The sequence below is a fragment of the Triturus cristatus genome, chromosome 5_2, assembly GCF_964204655.1.
Source record: "Triturus cristatus chromosome 5_2, aTriCri1.1, whole genome shotgun sequence".
Classification (NCBI taxonomy): domain Eukaryota; kingdom Metazoa; phylum Chordata; class Amphibia; order Caudata; family Salamandridae; genus Triturus; species Triturus cristatus.
The window spans coordinates 178,976,485-178,994,091 of NC_140588.1; the positions used below are offsets into that span (position 1 = coordinate 178,976,485).

General features: G+C 43.9%; 1 protein-coding gene across 5 annotated transcripts in view; it reads left to right on the forward strand.

The window, feature by feature from the left end:
• The window catches only part of ZNF516 (zinc finger protein 516), a 286,502-nt gene that overhangs the window by 236,611 nt on the left and 32,284 nt on the right, over nt 1–17,607 (forward strand). For all 5 annotated transcript variants that reach the window (XM_085606945.1, XM_085606944.1, XM_085606947.1 and 2 more), the window contains one exon: nt 7,393–8,859. In XM_085606945.1, the coding sequence (XP_085463071.1) occupies nt 7,393–8,859 (1,467 nt within the window). The remainder of the gene's footprint in view (nt 1–7,392; nt 8,860–17,607) is intronic.

A 17,607-nucleotide genomic window follows, 5' to 3' on the forward strand; every position in this document is an offset into this window, starting at 1 on the left:
TTCTTCTCCATCATAGTGTCCTCATATTCCGAGAAGCTCTGCGAAAGGAAAACTTTCAATGAAAAAATCTGTATGCATAGTCGTACTTGGCCGGGTTACATTGCAAATTATCTCACTAATTGGGGAAAAAAAAAGTGGCAAAGGTAAAGCGGAAAACGTAAAAAATAAAAGGCCTTATTTAGAGTTTAAGGAATGGGTGTTCCATCACAAATGTTACAAGTGGCGAAGGATATAATGCACTTGTAATAAAGCGGGCTTAATGTCCATTGTGTTTGCCTGCCAAACTGTAAATCAGGCACTAAGATTTGAAAGGGCAGAACTGGGAACTCCGCCCGTGAGAAATGTGATCACCCCTAAAGCTGCTTTGCTCAGCTGCGATTTCTTCCTTAGGAAGCAACAGTCTCATCTGCAGGAGTTGCAGGCCGTGGTGTATTTGAGCCAGGCTTAATTTGTAAAATATTAAGTGCCAGGGCTCTGACCAGGACGCCACTGCAGCTTGCACCACCCATCGCCCTTGTTTTCGCTGCCAAAACAACTACTAACCATCTATCTCGCATGTAAATGCGACAGTTCAGATTATTCCAGGTCTGTAAAGCTAAAGGAATGGCTGGGGAGGCAGGTGTTAGCACTATTTTAAAGTATATTGTACTACTGATCTGTAAATTAGATGAGGAGCGCCACCATGTGGTAGACTGTTCTTAGTATGGTGTTGACAATTAGGTGCCGGTGTCGAGCACCGGAATCCAATTAAGTGCTGGTGCCGGAAAGCACCGGCTCAAATTAAGCACTGATTTGAGCCCCCCCCTGTGTATATGGTTGTTGCTACTGGTATACCCTTCTGTCCCTTCATAACACAGCATAATAGCTCCATAGTCACTTTTAAAGCGATGAATATCATCAGTCGTGCATTTGAGGCCTAAAGGGTTGTTTATTCATCACCACCACACAGTGTCACGTGACTGTCGTGGGGTGTGCAATTACAGTCCTCTGAAATAAGCAAGCCACACCTCATCACTCACCACACTAGGCCCACTTCCAGTCACTCGGCTGTGGGATTTATGAGGCACCGAATCTGGCAGCGGTTGCAGCAGCAGCCTCTCCACTTATGCCTTAAAGAAAGATTTGTGGGGCGATTTATATAGAAAATGGATGCAAAAGTGAGGAAATGTCAGCAGTAAACCTGTGTTGATGCCTAACGACGAGGCTGGGGAAGATTGAGAATGGGTTAGTTCAGCTGGCAACATTGGGATAAGTGGCTCTTTGCAGCATTTGTGGGTGGTAATAGTAAAGCAAGCTTGTGGCACGAAAGTGCTGTATTGACCTTGTAAGACTCTCTCGACTCCTACATTTTCGTGCTGAAGAAAATAAGGAGGTAGATCTGTGTAAACCCCCTTTTACCATACATCTGTTGCACTAGCACCTATATGGCCCGAACATTTCCCTTTTTCATCACCATATTTTACTTACTTTTATCTCCGTTCTGAAGGTCACTATAGAGGGCAGGTGACTGATGCTTTTGACCTGGCTGCATGCCTACCTCATTGCATCTTGGCATGCTGACCGAAGCCACAGTGATCATAATTCCAGCAAAACATCAGGCACATTGTTTTGTTCTTGCTAATATTAGGGCTCAAGAAAACTCCCTCCTATTACAGGCCTTGATTAAGAGCCAGTGTGAATGGGGATCTCAAGATGTTTTGGGATTTCGATAAACCAAGTCTATACCTGCCCCTCAGAGGGCACTTTTTCAAAAGATGAATGTTGTGGTGCAGATGCTGCGCCCACCATACTGGATCCGCGTGACTTCCGGTCGCTCTCGACTCCGCCATTCTCTTATCGCATTCGTCCCTGAGAAGTTTACCTCTCTCTGGCAATCAAGGTTAATAGTTTGAAACACATTTACTTATAAACATTCAGTACGAATGATCTACATTAGTTTAACTCTAAGTGTCTACCCATTTAACATTTAGCTTGAAAACGTTTAGTTAGGAAAAGGTTGAAACCTCTTTTAATATAGTTTTTTTCACAAACACAAGGTCTTATATTTGAAGACAGATAATTAACTTGTCTTCCTTATTGCTTCAGATGAGCAGATGTACAGTTCATTCCAGTGCTTTCACTCATTTGTTCTAATGTTATCTTGACTCGATGGCTATAGTTCGAATTTTATCTTTTTGTTTACACTCGAAAATTTCGAACACACTTTTTCTTTTTTTAGCTAGAAGTTTCAATCAAGATAATTTTCAGGCTAAATGTTTCAAACTACTTGCACAATACCGCCCATTATTTACTTGCCCCAGACTACAGGGCATTTTAACATTTATTCGAAGTTCCGACTCAGCTGTGCCTCCAAGTGCTTGATCCAAAAATAGATTTACTCTAGACTGAAATTCCACCAGTGTAGGCTTCAGTGAAGAAAACAGTAAATTGTATTTACAAATACAAAGAACAGGACAATCTGTCAACAGGTTTTTCAAGGACTGAGGAGCAGTGTCTTCTGGACGAGCAGGCCACCCCCTGGATTAATGACTGAAATGGTGGGCCTCAGTCAGGGCCTCAGATTCCAGAAAGAGAAGTAAAGTAGCATCCTTAGGGCGCAACCTATTGGGAACATCAGTTACAACAAAAGTCCCACAAAATGTATTTTTGTTGGTGTTTACGTAGCGCTTAAGCAGGCATAAAATGCTTGTGGAGCACTAACAATTCTTGGTACTGTGTCTGACATTGGTGTGATGATCTCACAATGAAGTGCCAAAACATGAGCTCGGCCGTATTTGATTTTCCGGCGGATTGATTCTCTCCATTATGAAACTTTGTGAAGTAGTTTCAGAATTTGAACCACGCTTTTTTACCTTGAAGATGATGCCCCTTTCCCCCATTATACTGCCTTGGTTTTGGTTTGAAGTGGGCCTTTGACACACAGCCAAAACAGAACCTCCCTCCCCCTCATCTCCAACACCTACCATTACAGTGCAGTGGCGGCTCCTCCGCTAAGGCGGAGGAACGTCGCCCCATTGCTGCGTTGCAGCAGTTAAAGAAAGGAAGAATAAAATGATAATAACGCAATGTTATTATCATTTTATTCATCCCTGCTGCTGCAGCAGGAGGGCGGGCAGGGGAGGAGTGGTGGGCACACTAAAGTGTGCATGATGCTGTGACCAGCCCTCTCGGTCCGGCCAAACAGTCATGCTCATTTTAGCATGTTCTCCATGCAGGCTGCATTACAGTGCCTAACCACAGTGCTCTGACCAACCACAGCTCTGCGTTGCAGCACTGTATTTGGTTTTGGGGAGCCAATCACAACCCTGCATTGCAGGTTGTGTTTGGCTCAGGGTAGCCTGGCTGCTTCCTGTTCGGTGGGGGAGAGCCGACGGTGGGACAAAGCGGCGAGGAGGTAAGTGAATATTTCTTTTTTTAACAATGATATCTCCTTACCCCCTCACCCCCTCGCCTTTTGCCCCACCACCCCATATCTGTGCTGGACGCCACTGTTACAGTTTACTTTAGAAAGATGGGGGTAAAATAGCCTCTTTGTGAAATGGGTACCAAAGACTTGCATCATGTTTTATTCTTCCTCCCAATGTTAATTATCTCACGACACTGATTTTTAAAGAACGTATTTTTATGCCGGAAAGTGAGAAGTGCAAAAGAAGAGGTTGGTTATATTATGAATCTATCTACTTTTTCCGATAGTTATCGTGTTTATTTTTTTAATCCTTCTTAAATGTGTATTAACTGTTAAGTATTTGTGGAACATATTGAATATTTAGCGACTTCCTTCGAAGTTCATGTAATAAATGAATAAATACAATAACTGCAGATTCAAAGGGCCAACAGTAACAAACAACTCTTGCCACACTTCAGAAAGCCACCAAGACTGTTTTCTTCAAACAGCACCAACCCTAGAACTGTTTGGTCAAAGTGGAAAACATCTGTAGGCCCTGCCCTTCGCCCCAGGCACTCACCTTAAACCCTTTTCGCTTCACTCTATCCTTCTTCCTCTTTGGTCCTAGGCCGCTTTCCCAACTCTATCGTCGTTGGTTCCTTTTCCCAATCCCTCGTCCATTAAGTTCTCCTCCCCTGTTGTGCAACTTTTTGCTGCCTATGTCTGGGTGTGCTCTTTATAATTCCCTGTACGTACATATATTTTACTTGATTATTTTTCGTATGTAATCCCACATTTTGCTTCCCTTCACTACAGATGTAAAGCTGTTAACTGTTGCAGGTCAAAATAATAGCATAGATGTTCAACAAAAAGTGCTCACAGTTGTATTTTTTTTATCTTACTCAAATATCAAATAGTTTAAAACATTTTGTAATGTTGCATTAATAAAGTTGGTCTCCCGCCACCGATCTTTTAGCTTCATATGGCTTTAAGGATTCCGTCTGCAGTTCTAAAATGTTCCACAGTGGGGCGGTAGACAGCAGTACAACACATGCAACCATCATTCCCTTGCACTCAAACTTTAGTGGTGATATCATCACCTCTAAGATGCTTCCTTTGCTCTGGTAGAAACCTGTATCTGGCTGTAGAAAACCAGATAACTGACTGTCTTTCAGGGACTTGTGCGGCGTCGTTCCGATTGTGACACGTTTATAAGGGCGCAGGACAGCTCTGAATGCTGTAGTATGCTTGTCTAATTGTATTATCAAAGAGTGAGACAAACAGTGCTGTGCAAGACGGGTGAAGGGAGCTCGACAGCTTGAAAGAGGGCGGAGGGTACCTGCTAACATAGCCCCGGAGAAGTACCAATGTTACGTTTTGATAGTGCGTAGTGACGTTCCACGTAGCGTGCAGCACAGAGTCGGTTGAGTTTTTAACACAGTGCGTTGTTTTACGTGGCCGCCACTGGAGAGGCAGGTTTTAGATCAAGGCACGCTCCGCGTGGCAGATGGGGCGCGGGTGTGGGAGGGGGAGGGAAACAGATGTGTAGTGTCACATTTCACTGCAGCATTCAATGTCTTTGTTTCAAATTATAAATGGAGCTAATGGCTCTTGGCATGTGCGTTCACCGAACAAGCTTTTTTTACCGCCATGACCTAAACTAATGCACAAAGAAACCTTCCCGTGTGAGCGCGCTTTGGGGCCTCTATATGCTGGTCACAAGTCGAATGCATGGGGATATGCGCCCCTTAAACAGACCTCTGGCAGGAAACTCTGGCGCACGGGCCCCCAAAACATCATGTTCCACGGTGTAACACAGAACATAAATCCGTGAAGCGACAGTGCAGTTGTGGTTTACCAGTAAACTGTCGTAGAGGATTAATGAGAAGTCCAATGTAGTCGTTATGACTGCTTGTAGGATCTGTGCATGTGTTTGATAGGAAAACATTACCTGATAGTTAGCTTTTCTAATCTTTATATTAAATCACTAAAGTAGGTACACTAAAAAGGAAAGCGTTGAAGATGAAACCAATAGAAGCAGAAGTTGTCAATTTGAGAATCTTTTTTGAACAACGGAAAAAAACGTGCTAACAAAGACACAGATACCCAACACAGTAAGACAAGAAACATTCCTGTTATCAAACATTAAAAATGTAATCCGCGGAAAAGTCCCTCACGAAAAACCAGGAACAACATTTTTTAAATCACTTGATAACAGAAACCTTAACACCTGAACCATGACAGTGTTGTCCTTTCCTTTAGAACTTATGTCCTTCAGACAGTGGCACTGAAATTATCCAGCAGGGGTTGCTTGATTATGCGGCAAGAAAAGGCAAATTAAGAACCACATTTAAAGTTAGTTTTACCTCATTATTGTGGACATATGTTAACACTATCCGGGCAAAGGCTTCATTCACTTCATTAGTAACCATCTGACTCCCAAATACACCAATAATCAGCAGAAAAATGGACTAGGCAACCTTTGTGTAAAGCCTTCCCTGTGCAGCAAAAAATATTGCTGCGTTTTTAGTAACGTTTGATCCGTATGAGTAAAAAAAAAAAAGTATTGTTACATTTTCGGATTATGCAGCAGATGATGGAATATGTGACAAATGCGGAAAATCCATAAGTGTGTGGAAAATACAGAGCCCCAAAATCGCCTATTTCCAGAGGGCCTGCCTTTAGTCCCCTAACGACCAGAACTACAACTATAATGCACTGAACCGTACACCTTTTCGTTTATACTAAAGTTTGCAGCTCGCATTCAGCCCATCATTTTGCTTTCTGTATTCATTGATCTGGGTATTATCCTGTTTCTGATTTTTCCATTCCAAGTTAGGTCTTTAATTTAAAAAAAATTACGGTTCCAAACTTGAATAATACGTGTTTTCTGTATGTAGGCACATTTGAACTTGTTGGCAATGGTAATGTGGTCCTTGACAGCACATTGTGTTGTCCCCATCCAAATTTGCTGGCATGTTTTAGGAGGATTTTTAGGTCGCAGCCTACTGGACAGCGCAGCTGTATGGTATCCAAAAGACATCTTTGGGAGTTTCCGGGAGTTGACCTGGGAACACATTCTGCCTGTTGCTTACTTTGGCTTTGTGGTTTGTAACACACATTTTCAGGTATCTTGTTCTCCAGCTGCACAGAACACATTGTGAGGCTAGGCTAGGATAGCTATATTAGTTGATATGGTCGGGCTGTTCATAGTTTACCGTAAGTAATGTTAATTACTTTTCTTAGTTGCATTTGTTTACTGATTGCAGCAAATCTGCTTCAAACTAGACTATGCTAGTTCCAACAAATACATTGTAAACTTCCTTCATGTCTTTCCTTTGTTTACAATGAACATGCATTACCACGAAAGGTTATGATCTGTTTCAAAGGTTCTCTTGGGGACTAGAGGTTCATTTTCTAGGTTCGCGGGAATCATCCGTTACTCTGGAAGGTTAAGAGTGCAGGTGAGACACTGTGAGCTAGTAGGCTTTGGGCCTACAGGTACCGATGTGGTAGTGAGACTCTGTCCCTACATCCTGACGTCCTGTTCTCTAGAGGCACAGTTCTGTTTCCAAACAGAGTCCTTGCAACAACCAGAGGACTTTGATTGCAACGAAGATATCACAGGAGCGACTTTGGGAGTGGATTGTACTAAGAATATCTTCTGATCCAGTTTGTTTTTAGGTTGTTACCTTTGAGGTTGTTCTGCACTGACCTCAATGTCATGCAGAAAGCGAGCTACAAACCGCTGTATCATTCTTACTGTACATCTCTTCCAGTAACCCCTGTGCTTGATTTCAAGAGCATTAATTTGTTTTAGGTCTTAGCCTGCAAGGTGTATGTCATTGTTGTTCTGCATCATGTTGTTACTGCTTGTTATGAATTTAAACGGCAATTGACACTGTACAAGCCTGCCTGCTAGTTCATTCTTTACCTGTTTGGTACTATTAACTTGTGGTAGATCTGCTGATATGTAATGCTAAATCGTTTTCTTTGCTTTTGTGCAGGAGACAAGCCATATCACTGTAAACTTTCTGCAGAAGAACCCATGATAACATCGCCTGCTGATACCCATCCTGCTCTGGATCAGGGAGAATCCACCAATCGCAGTGATGATGTGTGTAAACCTGACGTAGGCACGTCTTGTATTTCTGCTTCCGAGACAGACGTAAAGTCTGAAGTTCCGTGCGAAATAAAAATTCCAGTTTTTTATCCAAGCAAAGAGATTCCTGGCTCAAGTAAGCAGCCCTCAAGCACTGGCTCTGCTTCAGATTCTGGCCAGACGTCTGTAAACACAGTAGACTTGCACAATGTATTAGCGCCTGATCCCATTCTCTTGGATGAAAAGACCCCTGACCTCAAGGAGCACCTCAAGCTTGAAAAGAAAAATGATGCAGGTCCAGTGATGGCTCCACTTGATCTCAGTGAAAAGTCAAGCAGGCCCGCATCATGCAATAAAGACTCTACCTCAGCCATTAAGTCTGCTTTGGTTGTCCATCCATGTCCTTTCTGTGATCATAAGACATTCTACCCAGAAGTACTTTGGATGCACAAAAGAATTTGGCACAAAGTAAGCTGTAGTGCCATGGCTCCACAATGGATTCAACAAAATGGTTTCAAGAACATGAAAAGCAACTCGCTTTTCTTGGCAAGGAATGGGCGCACTGGCCCGCCACCAGCACTTGGTGGCAAAGAGTGTCAGCCTTTGCCAGTGGCCAGATTTGCACGTACCCAGGTGCCAGGTGGAGTGGCCATACCCAAAACCAATGCAGCACTTCCTGGAAGCACTTCAAAACTGCAGGGTGGATCTCAAACTAGAGACTATAATGTGTCAGGGCAGGGTGGCTCAAAGCCTTCAATTCTTGATGGATATAAGCAGCCCAAATTAAACCATGCCCCAGAGCAGCACAGCACAGCAGGTCTGCTGCAGAAGCCTAAGTTTGAAGCAAACCCTAAAGTGGCACAATCAGGAAACTATATTCGAAGCCACACACCTACCCAAAATCTTACCCCTAGGCAAGGCGCACAACCCTCAGTCAGCAAGCAAGCGGAGAAGTATGCAATCCTCCAGGGAACTGCAAGCCCATCAACATTTAGTAAGCACTCTACACCTGACACTGTGAAGGGCAAACCCAACTTGCCACCTCCCTATCTCTCTGTGTGCAAGCCAGATTCGTATCTTAAGCATGAAGGTCCTTCAGTGCCCTTGCGGGAGTCTCATTCCCAGGCTATGAATGAACTGAGGACATTGGCCAACTGTTCAACGGGGGCCCGGACAAGCCCACTAATGCCCGCTCAGCACAGCTCTGTGGGTGCCCCCCCACCGTATAATTCCAGCATTAAACAAGAGACCTCATCTGAGGGGCACGACAAGCGCCTGGACATTTTGAACATATTTAAGACCTACATCCCAAAGGACCTCGCCACACTGTACCAAAGCTGGGGTGCCAATACTTCCAATCTGGACCATGCAGGTAAGTTGATTTGGTGCCCATTGTTGAACTTTAGTCTTGGAATAGGAGCTTTAACCAAAATTCGAAGTGAGCCGATTTTAATAATTTCCACTGAATTTTTATCCCACTGAAACACCTTGATTTTAAGGCAGTTGCCACCCAGAGTGCTTTTACAAATTCAAGCTTGCACGTTTTACTGCTACTTGAATGTTAGGGTGAGCTTCTCAGACACAAGTCACTCACAACATTTTATGGCACAAGACAGATTCCCCCAAACTGTGGGTTGTAATCCACCGTTGAGTCGCAGAGTGATGTTTGGTTGGTCGGGAAAGTAAGTCCATGCAAAAAATAAAGATGCCTTCAAATTCTGTTCACCTTGTAACATGCCAGTGCTTCAAAGACAGAGGTAAATTGTCTATGTTTTCATACAAATTGCTACTTATTCTTGTAACATGGGGATTGGTGTTTACTTGTCTTTCGCTGACTACAAAGTGAGAGGCTTTTTTAAAGTGAATTATGTGACAATCTTGCTGGGGTACATGTTGTGAAAGGAAAGGCTGTATGATATTTTTTGGTAACACATCAACATGTAAATACCTGTAAATGAACGGTACACATTCAGCAGGTAGGAAATCAAAAACTAAGCTAATTTTGACAATTTTGACAAGGCGCTACCACACAATGCCTTATTTCAATTCAACAATCTCCCTGCCTCCTGTCCATTAAAAGTAGATGGGTTGCGAAAGTTTGTCATCCTAAAAATTGGACTGCGATTGGAAAAAGTTTGGGAAGTAAACGCATAAGTTATTGGCAACCCTGAATGATCATCAGTACTTATCCAGTAAAAGTATGTTTTAGAATGTGCATGGGTACATGGCATCTTGTAATCAGCGGCTTCCATTCCAAAGTTTATTACGGGATTATTAAATTATGTATTTGAATAGTGAATATCGCAATAGCGTGTATGTAAAATGTATCAAAATTCAAGTTTGTCACCCTCAGATGCCTTCAAGAGTTTCACACATGTAGGGCCTGATTCACAAAGGTAATCTTGCTATTTTGTGTAAGTTTACAACTGTTTGCTATTCACAAAGGGATTTGCGAGTAGTATCTTTACGAATAAAGTCTCTGCACATAAAAAGAGAGGACAGTCCTATCTTTTTACATAGGTGGGCTCCACACTTAAATATACTACTCTTAAATTCCTTTGTGATTATCCAGCAGCCGTAAATTTATACAAAAGTATAAATTTAGCTTCGTGAATTAGGCCCTGAGTGGGATGCATAGAGCTAAGTGCTCTCAGATCTCAATTTTGAACTCTCTTTAGATATAATAAGATGCATTCAGAGATGCAAATACTAGAGCTAAACGGAACAATACATTCTCGGAGATTCAAAACAGTCACTCATAACATTACAATATTGAACTTTTGAAGGTGACGTCGAAAAAGCAAATTGGATTGATAGTACAATTTCCCTGTACCCAAGTCGGGATTCATCCCAAAGATGGCAGATAACTGTCAGTGATGGAGAATAAACGCGCTTCATGTTTTAGAGAGTTTTTATTTACACAACGTGATCCTAGCTACTGTGGGGCAGTGGGCCACATTGTACATAGCAACAGAAACACGGGCTCTGCATTCAGTGATAAACAGCATATGGAAGCCAATGCAAACTCCTACATATGTTGCGAAATTGACGCATGTATGGAAACATGTTTGTAACAAGTATCTTATCTGTCGTGTTTTCATTTGGCATTAACCCCTTGTGTGCGGACGGCGGCTCCCGGCCATCGTGCATTACGGTGGGTGTGTGCGCACGATGGCCAGGAGCCGTCGTGATGGCGAACGCCGTTTATTTCTCCCGCACAGCGGGAGAAATAAACCCACACGCAAAGGGGTTAATATTGAAAGACTTGCTGTTTATTATTAAATTGATTTTTTATAAACCAGTCATTGCCACACAATACAAAGGTAACATTTGGAGTGGAAAATGCACTTTTGGTAGCCATTGCGAGTTCAGTTCTTGGAACATATTCTCTGTGTAAGTCTGACACGTGAAAAAAACGTTATGCTCCTAGCCCTAGGTCAAAACAAAGAGGATGTTCAGATTTTTGCATGAGGACATTTTCAATTGCTTTTTGTTGCGTTCATAAGATATAAGGGGAGGGAGCGCGACGGCCGGTGCAGGAGGAGGAGGTTGCTTAAGGAAGTGTCAGGCATATGGTCAGTGAACATGATACAAACATTCACAATCATAACCATGAGGGTATTATATATTTTCTTTGTCATTTCACACTTCCATACATTTGCAAAGATGCGACTGGTGAATACAGACATACGTGATACTGAATGTGTGGAGACGGGAACCCACCATTTAGAAGTTTAGCAGTTTTAAAGGACAACTTACATGGAGAGATGTTTTCTGCATGAAACAGAACACACATAAAGTTAAATGTGAAATTTCAAATTTTCTATAATCCCTATGGCTGCATTAAGGACAAAAAGTACAATTCTGATGGAGACTTCCAACTGCAGAATCCTAACCTTTAGATTATTCCTCAGGTGGCAGACTGGATGTGAAAATTTCAGGACTTTTTCATAGCAGTGCTCTCATGTGGAGTAGGTGGTGCTGTGTGGCTCTGTATTCACTTTGTTCCACCCCAGAAGTGAGAAAGCAGAACCGCATACAAGCGTTACCCTGCAGGGCAATGTCCGTTCTTTTCTTTACATGCCTTTGCGAGTGGATCCAGATCTTCGCTCACTTTCATCGGTTGATAAGTTCTTCTACTATTTATTACCAGTGTGCAAGGGAACGATATCCCTACCAAAAACTACAGGGATCAAGCCATGTATTGATTGTCAGAAACAGATGTGAGTGATGGACCCTCACTGGGTCTGCCTTTGGTACTTGGGCTCTGGCATAAGTTCAAGATGGGAAAAGAATGTGCCCTCATGCACCCAAGGGTGATCTGTGGCTGTGCAGTGAAGCTTTGTTCTGCTGAACACCTCAGACCTCGCGTAAGTTCCCCTCCAAGTCGATGTTGCAGACACGTTTCCACTGTCAATACTATTCTTGTGTCAGGTCCTCTTTGAGGTGGACCAATGAGTCAAAGTTGAAGAAGAAATGCAAGAAGTTTAAATGGGACTCAACCCCATCACTCCACTCTCTGTCCAAAGGAACAGGAGGAGGGTGTCAAGGGGCCAACTGATCTTGCTCCCCCATCGCAGAGCTGATTCCCCAACTGGTCTTATTGTGCCCCAAATTTCCAGGCCATCAGTGATGCTGCAGACGTTCTAGACCTACAAGGAGGCCATGCTGACTATGTTTAGCATTCTTCCGGCTCTCTCTTGCATGCCTTCTGGCCCCAAGCATAGCCCGGAGCCTAAGTCGGGTTACCAGAAGCGGATATGCCCTCTGAGCACCTCGACTCCACCTTGGATTCCACATACCTCTGATTCCACACACCTCAGGTGCCTACTTCCACTCCCGCTTCAAAATCCACAACGGTCCACATGCCCCAGTCTTGAAGTAGGCGATACCAGAGGTCAAGCCCCTGCTGACTCCAGTGTTTTCCCTCAAGCTGAATCCACTTGAACCAGAACCAAGGTCGTGCTTTGACCCACCCAGCATAAGTGGTCCCAGTACACCCTGATTCTGACAAAACTCTTCATTTTCTGCAACGCCTTCCTCAAAGGCATTGGCGCCTTATTAGGGTGTATTCTGATCAGCCTGGCATTGATGATGGGGAGGATTTACGCCAACACTATTAGGATGGCATTTACATGGACTTGCACTAGGCCAGTGGGCTGGATACCTGCCCTGACACAGGGTTGGCGTCACCCGCTGGATCCCTACGGAAAAGAGTGCTTCTTTTGCTGGGGTGATTAAATGTGCAGCTGAAGTCCTGTACTTACAGCTCCCCTCAGTAGAATTCAAAACCAATATAGGGACTGAATTTTTGCACCAAGGGCCAGCGCCATTTGAGCCTTCCTTCTCATTTAATGAAGCTCTGACACCTGGAAGAAACTTTGCTGCTGCCTGCCAGTAAACAGGCAGGTGACCAGACTCCATAGGTCGTCTCGAGGCTATCCGGACTTTCCTACTCCGCACCAGAATCCCGAAAGTTTGGTGGTCCAGGCATCCACCACTAAATTTAATCCAATGTATTTCCTATTGCCCCGTGGACAGGAAGTTGGAAAGGATTGAGACATTCAGAACACAGACGCCCTCCTTCGCCAGCCTGGCACTGAGTTCAGTCAATTCAGCCTGTCTATTAGGCCATTAAATGCACATCCTTTCTCATACAGCCATTGAGATCTTACCAGTGGCTCCAGAGGATTCTGGGCCTCGTTGGCTCAAATCATTCAGGACAGCCATGATGCATCCAAATTTGTCATCCAGGTGGGCCTGGCCTCTACCAACTGCTAGAGGCTGGTGTTGGGCACTGGTGTGGGGCTCCTTTTTCACGTGTGGGTGATATCAACTGGCTTTTTAGGGGATGTGCAGGTGGCCATAATGGATTTGAACTTCAATGGTCCCACCTTATTGGCAAAAGGCTGATTCTGCCCTTTGAACGCTTTAAAGAAAGCAGAGCCAATGCAAATTCCTTGGGCCTTTCTATCAACGCCTAACAGTTTCCCCAGCCCCTTTTCGAGGCTATTTGAAGGAACTGGTATACAGGCACCACCAGGCTCCAATATCTCCACAGCAATTACTGCAGCCCTTTCGTGGCTGTGTCCGGGGGATCAGGGACAGTACTCCTCTCAGTCCTCCGCAATGCGGCATCAGCCTCCAAGCAAGTTTAGCTTACCCTTACAGCCATCCCGTGGGAGGCAGGATCAGACATTTTCTACCAGGGTGGCGGACCATCCCATCTGACAGGTGGTTCCTCCAGATCGTCCAATAGTGCTATGCCCTGTCATTCATTTCGGAACCACCTGAGCTTACTCCCACAACAGAGCAGTTTTTGGAAAGCATCCTTCCATCTTGCTGCAAGAGGTGCAGGCTCAATTGGCCAAAGGGGCCATTAAGAGGATGGGCAGGAAAATGTTCAATTTGCCTTGTCCTCTTCAGCCTTACCAGCAGCCCTTGGGTGTTCATGAAAGTGATGGCAGTGACGTTGGTGCAACTTTAAAGTTTAGGGATGCCTTTTTTCCCCTACATTGATTACTGCTTTCTGAAGACAAGTTGCCACAATCAGTCATTGTACTCCTCCAGATGACGGTGAACTTCCTAACATTGCTAGGGTTCTCTGTCAACAAGCCGAAGCTGTACCGCACTCCTTCGCAGAGGCTCTTCTCTGTTGTGGCCATTCTGGTTATAGTGCTGCTCACTGCATACCCTCTGCTTCAGTGAGTTCATGACATTTGATCTTTGATCTAGAAGTTTCAGCCTCGGTCCAGGATCTCAGTGAAAACGGCTCTGAGACTTTTGGGTCTCTTGGCCTCATGAATCCTTCTTCTCCCTGTGCCATAGGTGGCATATACAGTCTCTGTAGGGGGAGCTAAAGTCAAAGTGGGACCAACACAAAGGAAAACTATAAACGTCATCCAGGTTTCAAAGGAGACTGCACAAGATCTGCAGTGGTGGTTTCTCAATCAGTCTGACCAGAAGCAGACCACTCTCGTCTGGGGAATATTCTCAAGGAGAGGGATCTGCAGTTAGTGTGTCCACCAGAAAGAGCTTTTTTCTGGAAAAGTAAGCCTGTCCTGGATTTCCCTAACATATGCCTTAGAGTTGTGTGAATAGGAGTTATAGACAGAAGTCTCGTGTCAGTTTGTACTTGGCGTGTCTGCTTGTTTATTAATTAAGCCTTATATTCATTGTTGAATAACATCTGCATGGTCACTTAGCCCCATGTGCTCTTCCTCAGTTGTTGGCCCTCAGACTAGCAGCACTTCCCGAGAAATGGTCAGTCATTTGTGGTTATTACTTAGCAGGCTGGTAAAATTGCATCGTCTCAACACTGGCAGCCTTCTTTGACTATTAATAAGCCAGTCTCCTGCATAGCAACAGCTAGCTCATTGTGGTTCATTAATATGAAGACAAATAAATGCTAATAAAGCAGCATGGCACATTCTGGGTGCCAATTTGCTGCTGGAGTAGCATTAATTAGGTTTGCAGACTACTTCTACTGTCTCTGAAATCTTAAGAATTTGAACCAACAATCCAGCACTTTGCAATCTAAACATTTTTATACCTTGAACTTTCCCTGCCAACTCTGATAGTAGAATAAGATGCTCCACCCCTCTCTCCTCACACAAAAATAGCTACTGCTTGGGCTACTTTTAATCCATCATTAAGATGTGTTCCAGAGCACAAACATCAAGGTGGCCTTGTGATGGACACCAAGCCTCCCTTCTGCTTCCATAAGCCTTTCATTACCTAGACACTCCAAGTTATGGTCATCCTCTGATTTCCAACTTCGCCAAACCTCACTAAACTGTGTTCACTCAGTCAATTGAAATGAAGCACAGCCCTTCCTCCATGTCTACCAACTCCAGCTGAGGTGTTCGGATCCCTGGTCCAAAACCAATTGACACACACAATTCGATCTTTCAGTTGTACTCTTACCCATTTTTCCAGATTTGGATGTGTATGTGGTGGAATATGTTTGCTGTACGAAAATCTATTTGTTTTAATGTTGCTTAGGGAGTTCCAGAATTTCACAGCACTGATTGACATATGTTGACATCCGGTATAATAGGTGCAAGCAGGGTTTGATTCATGTCTGCATCTGGCAGGCATGCACCTGAAAGAGTTTTTGTCCGTCTTAGTCATCTTTGCTGCTTATGATAGTTCATTTGTTGAGGTTAATGGCTTGCTACTATCACATTATTTAAGCGAGTGAAAGGGTTGTTGTTGACCTCTTTTTGATTGAGGATCAACAGTAAGTTGGTATAAGGGTCTTTCTCCACACCATTACCTCATGGCTGATTCACACAGTGGAGCAGCAGAATGGGTCCTGTCCCACAGGACTGCTGGTCTCGTTTGACTGCAGTGGTTAACATTTTAAGTGGCATGGCATGTGGTTTTTAGCATGGTACCAGTAATTTTAAATAAACTAGCACCCTGTTATATTATGTTCTAGGCTCACTATACTCACATGATCCGTTACAAGAATAGAGTCGTTGCTGAACCCTACCACCATAGCAACCACGCACCGTGCTGCTGACACACTGCACAAATCCATGTTACTGGTCGGCAAGTTGCTTTTGCAACTTGTACTCCATTCACCTCGGAAGCCTTCATTGTAGAGTTTTCAAATCCCTCTGTCTTTCCCATCGTGCCCTCTTGAACACAGGACCATTGTCAAAGGAGTAGCCGGGGTATCATGAGTCGTAGTGCAAGGAAGGAAATAGGCCCCCTGGCTGCTGTCTGTTTGAACTGTGAAATACAGCAATAATCATGGTTTCGTGGGCCCCTCAGGCCTCTGCGCCCCAGTGCCACTGCACCTGCTGCACCAATGAAAGCTACGCCCCTAGCCCTTGTATCATCTTCCTGCCTGGCCCCTTCGATACATTGTTAAACTAGTAAATAGTGTTTATATGGTTACATCCTAGATAATTTTAGATCCTTACAATATCAAAGAGCTCCCAGACCTCTGGTTGAGCCTACCTGATGCACAGTCAGTGTGTGGTGAGTATCAATTGATGAAGCATACCACCAAATTCGGTGATCAGGACCCTCTTATATCCTTATCGGTTATGCATGCAGGGTCTCCGAATTACAGTCTCTTGACTCATACCACATATGAGCACCTTACAATGATTGATTGGCGAATGCCGTATTTCTACGTCATTTATGTTGTGGGAGAACCACACCCTGCAATAAGCAGGGAAAACCTGACATGCTGACCGTAGCATAACTTGTGATTGAACTATCAAGTGACTTAAACCGGACATTCCAGCATTTGTTTAATATTGGTGATCCCCAACTGACGGTAACTCTTGAAAAGCAAACAGGTGAATTCCCAACTACACCCCTTGTCATAAGTTGATCATTATTGGCTTTTTCCTGAGAAATGTGTATTGACGGTACAGTATGCTGTGGAACAAGGCAACTAGGAATTCAGTACAGATTGCCCGTCATAAATTGGGTATGTTGAACAAACAACCAAATGCCCATAGCTGCAAAATTTGTGAGCGTTTAAAAAGAGCTAGTCTCCATTTATACAACGGCATTCGATTGTTGTCCTCTTTTTATTGCTTGGTGACCTATACTGATGTAGGGGTAAAGGACGATTGTAGTTATTTTTTTATTTTCCTTCATATGTGTATTTTACGGTAGACTAATTGAACATGTATGTGACACGTAGCCACCAAACAAGATCCCACCTGCATAAACGGATGAGACAGCAATGACCACCTTCATGTAGGAAAAATCTAAAAAGCACAACGATTAAGACAATCATTGGTGAAAACAGCCGGTCAGGCCTGGAGAGACAATGGCTGAAGTCAGGCCACCCATTGTCCCATTCTGTATGCTATGGTTGGCAGAGCAAATTGTGAATTACACTTGATCAGACCAGTGGATGAAGAGGGCTGACTGAAAGTCCCTGTGTCTATCTCCATATTCATTTGTTTGCCTGCCTGTCTGTCTCTTTTTCTCATTAGTTAATTTTTCCCCTTGCTGCATGAGCATTTCAAATCTGAATACAGACCTGTGACGTTATTTAGTGATAAAGGCACACGGTTTGGGTGTGGGCATGCACAGTTCCACAGACGGAGGGTCACTTTTTGTTAATTTTTTGTGTGTTTAGAATAAT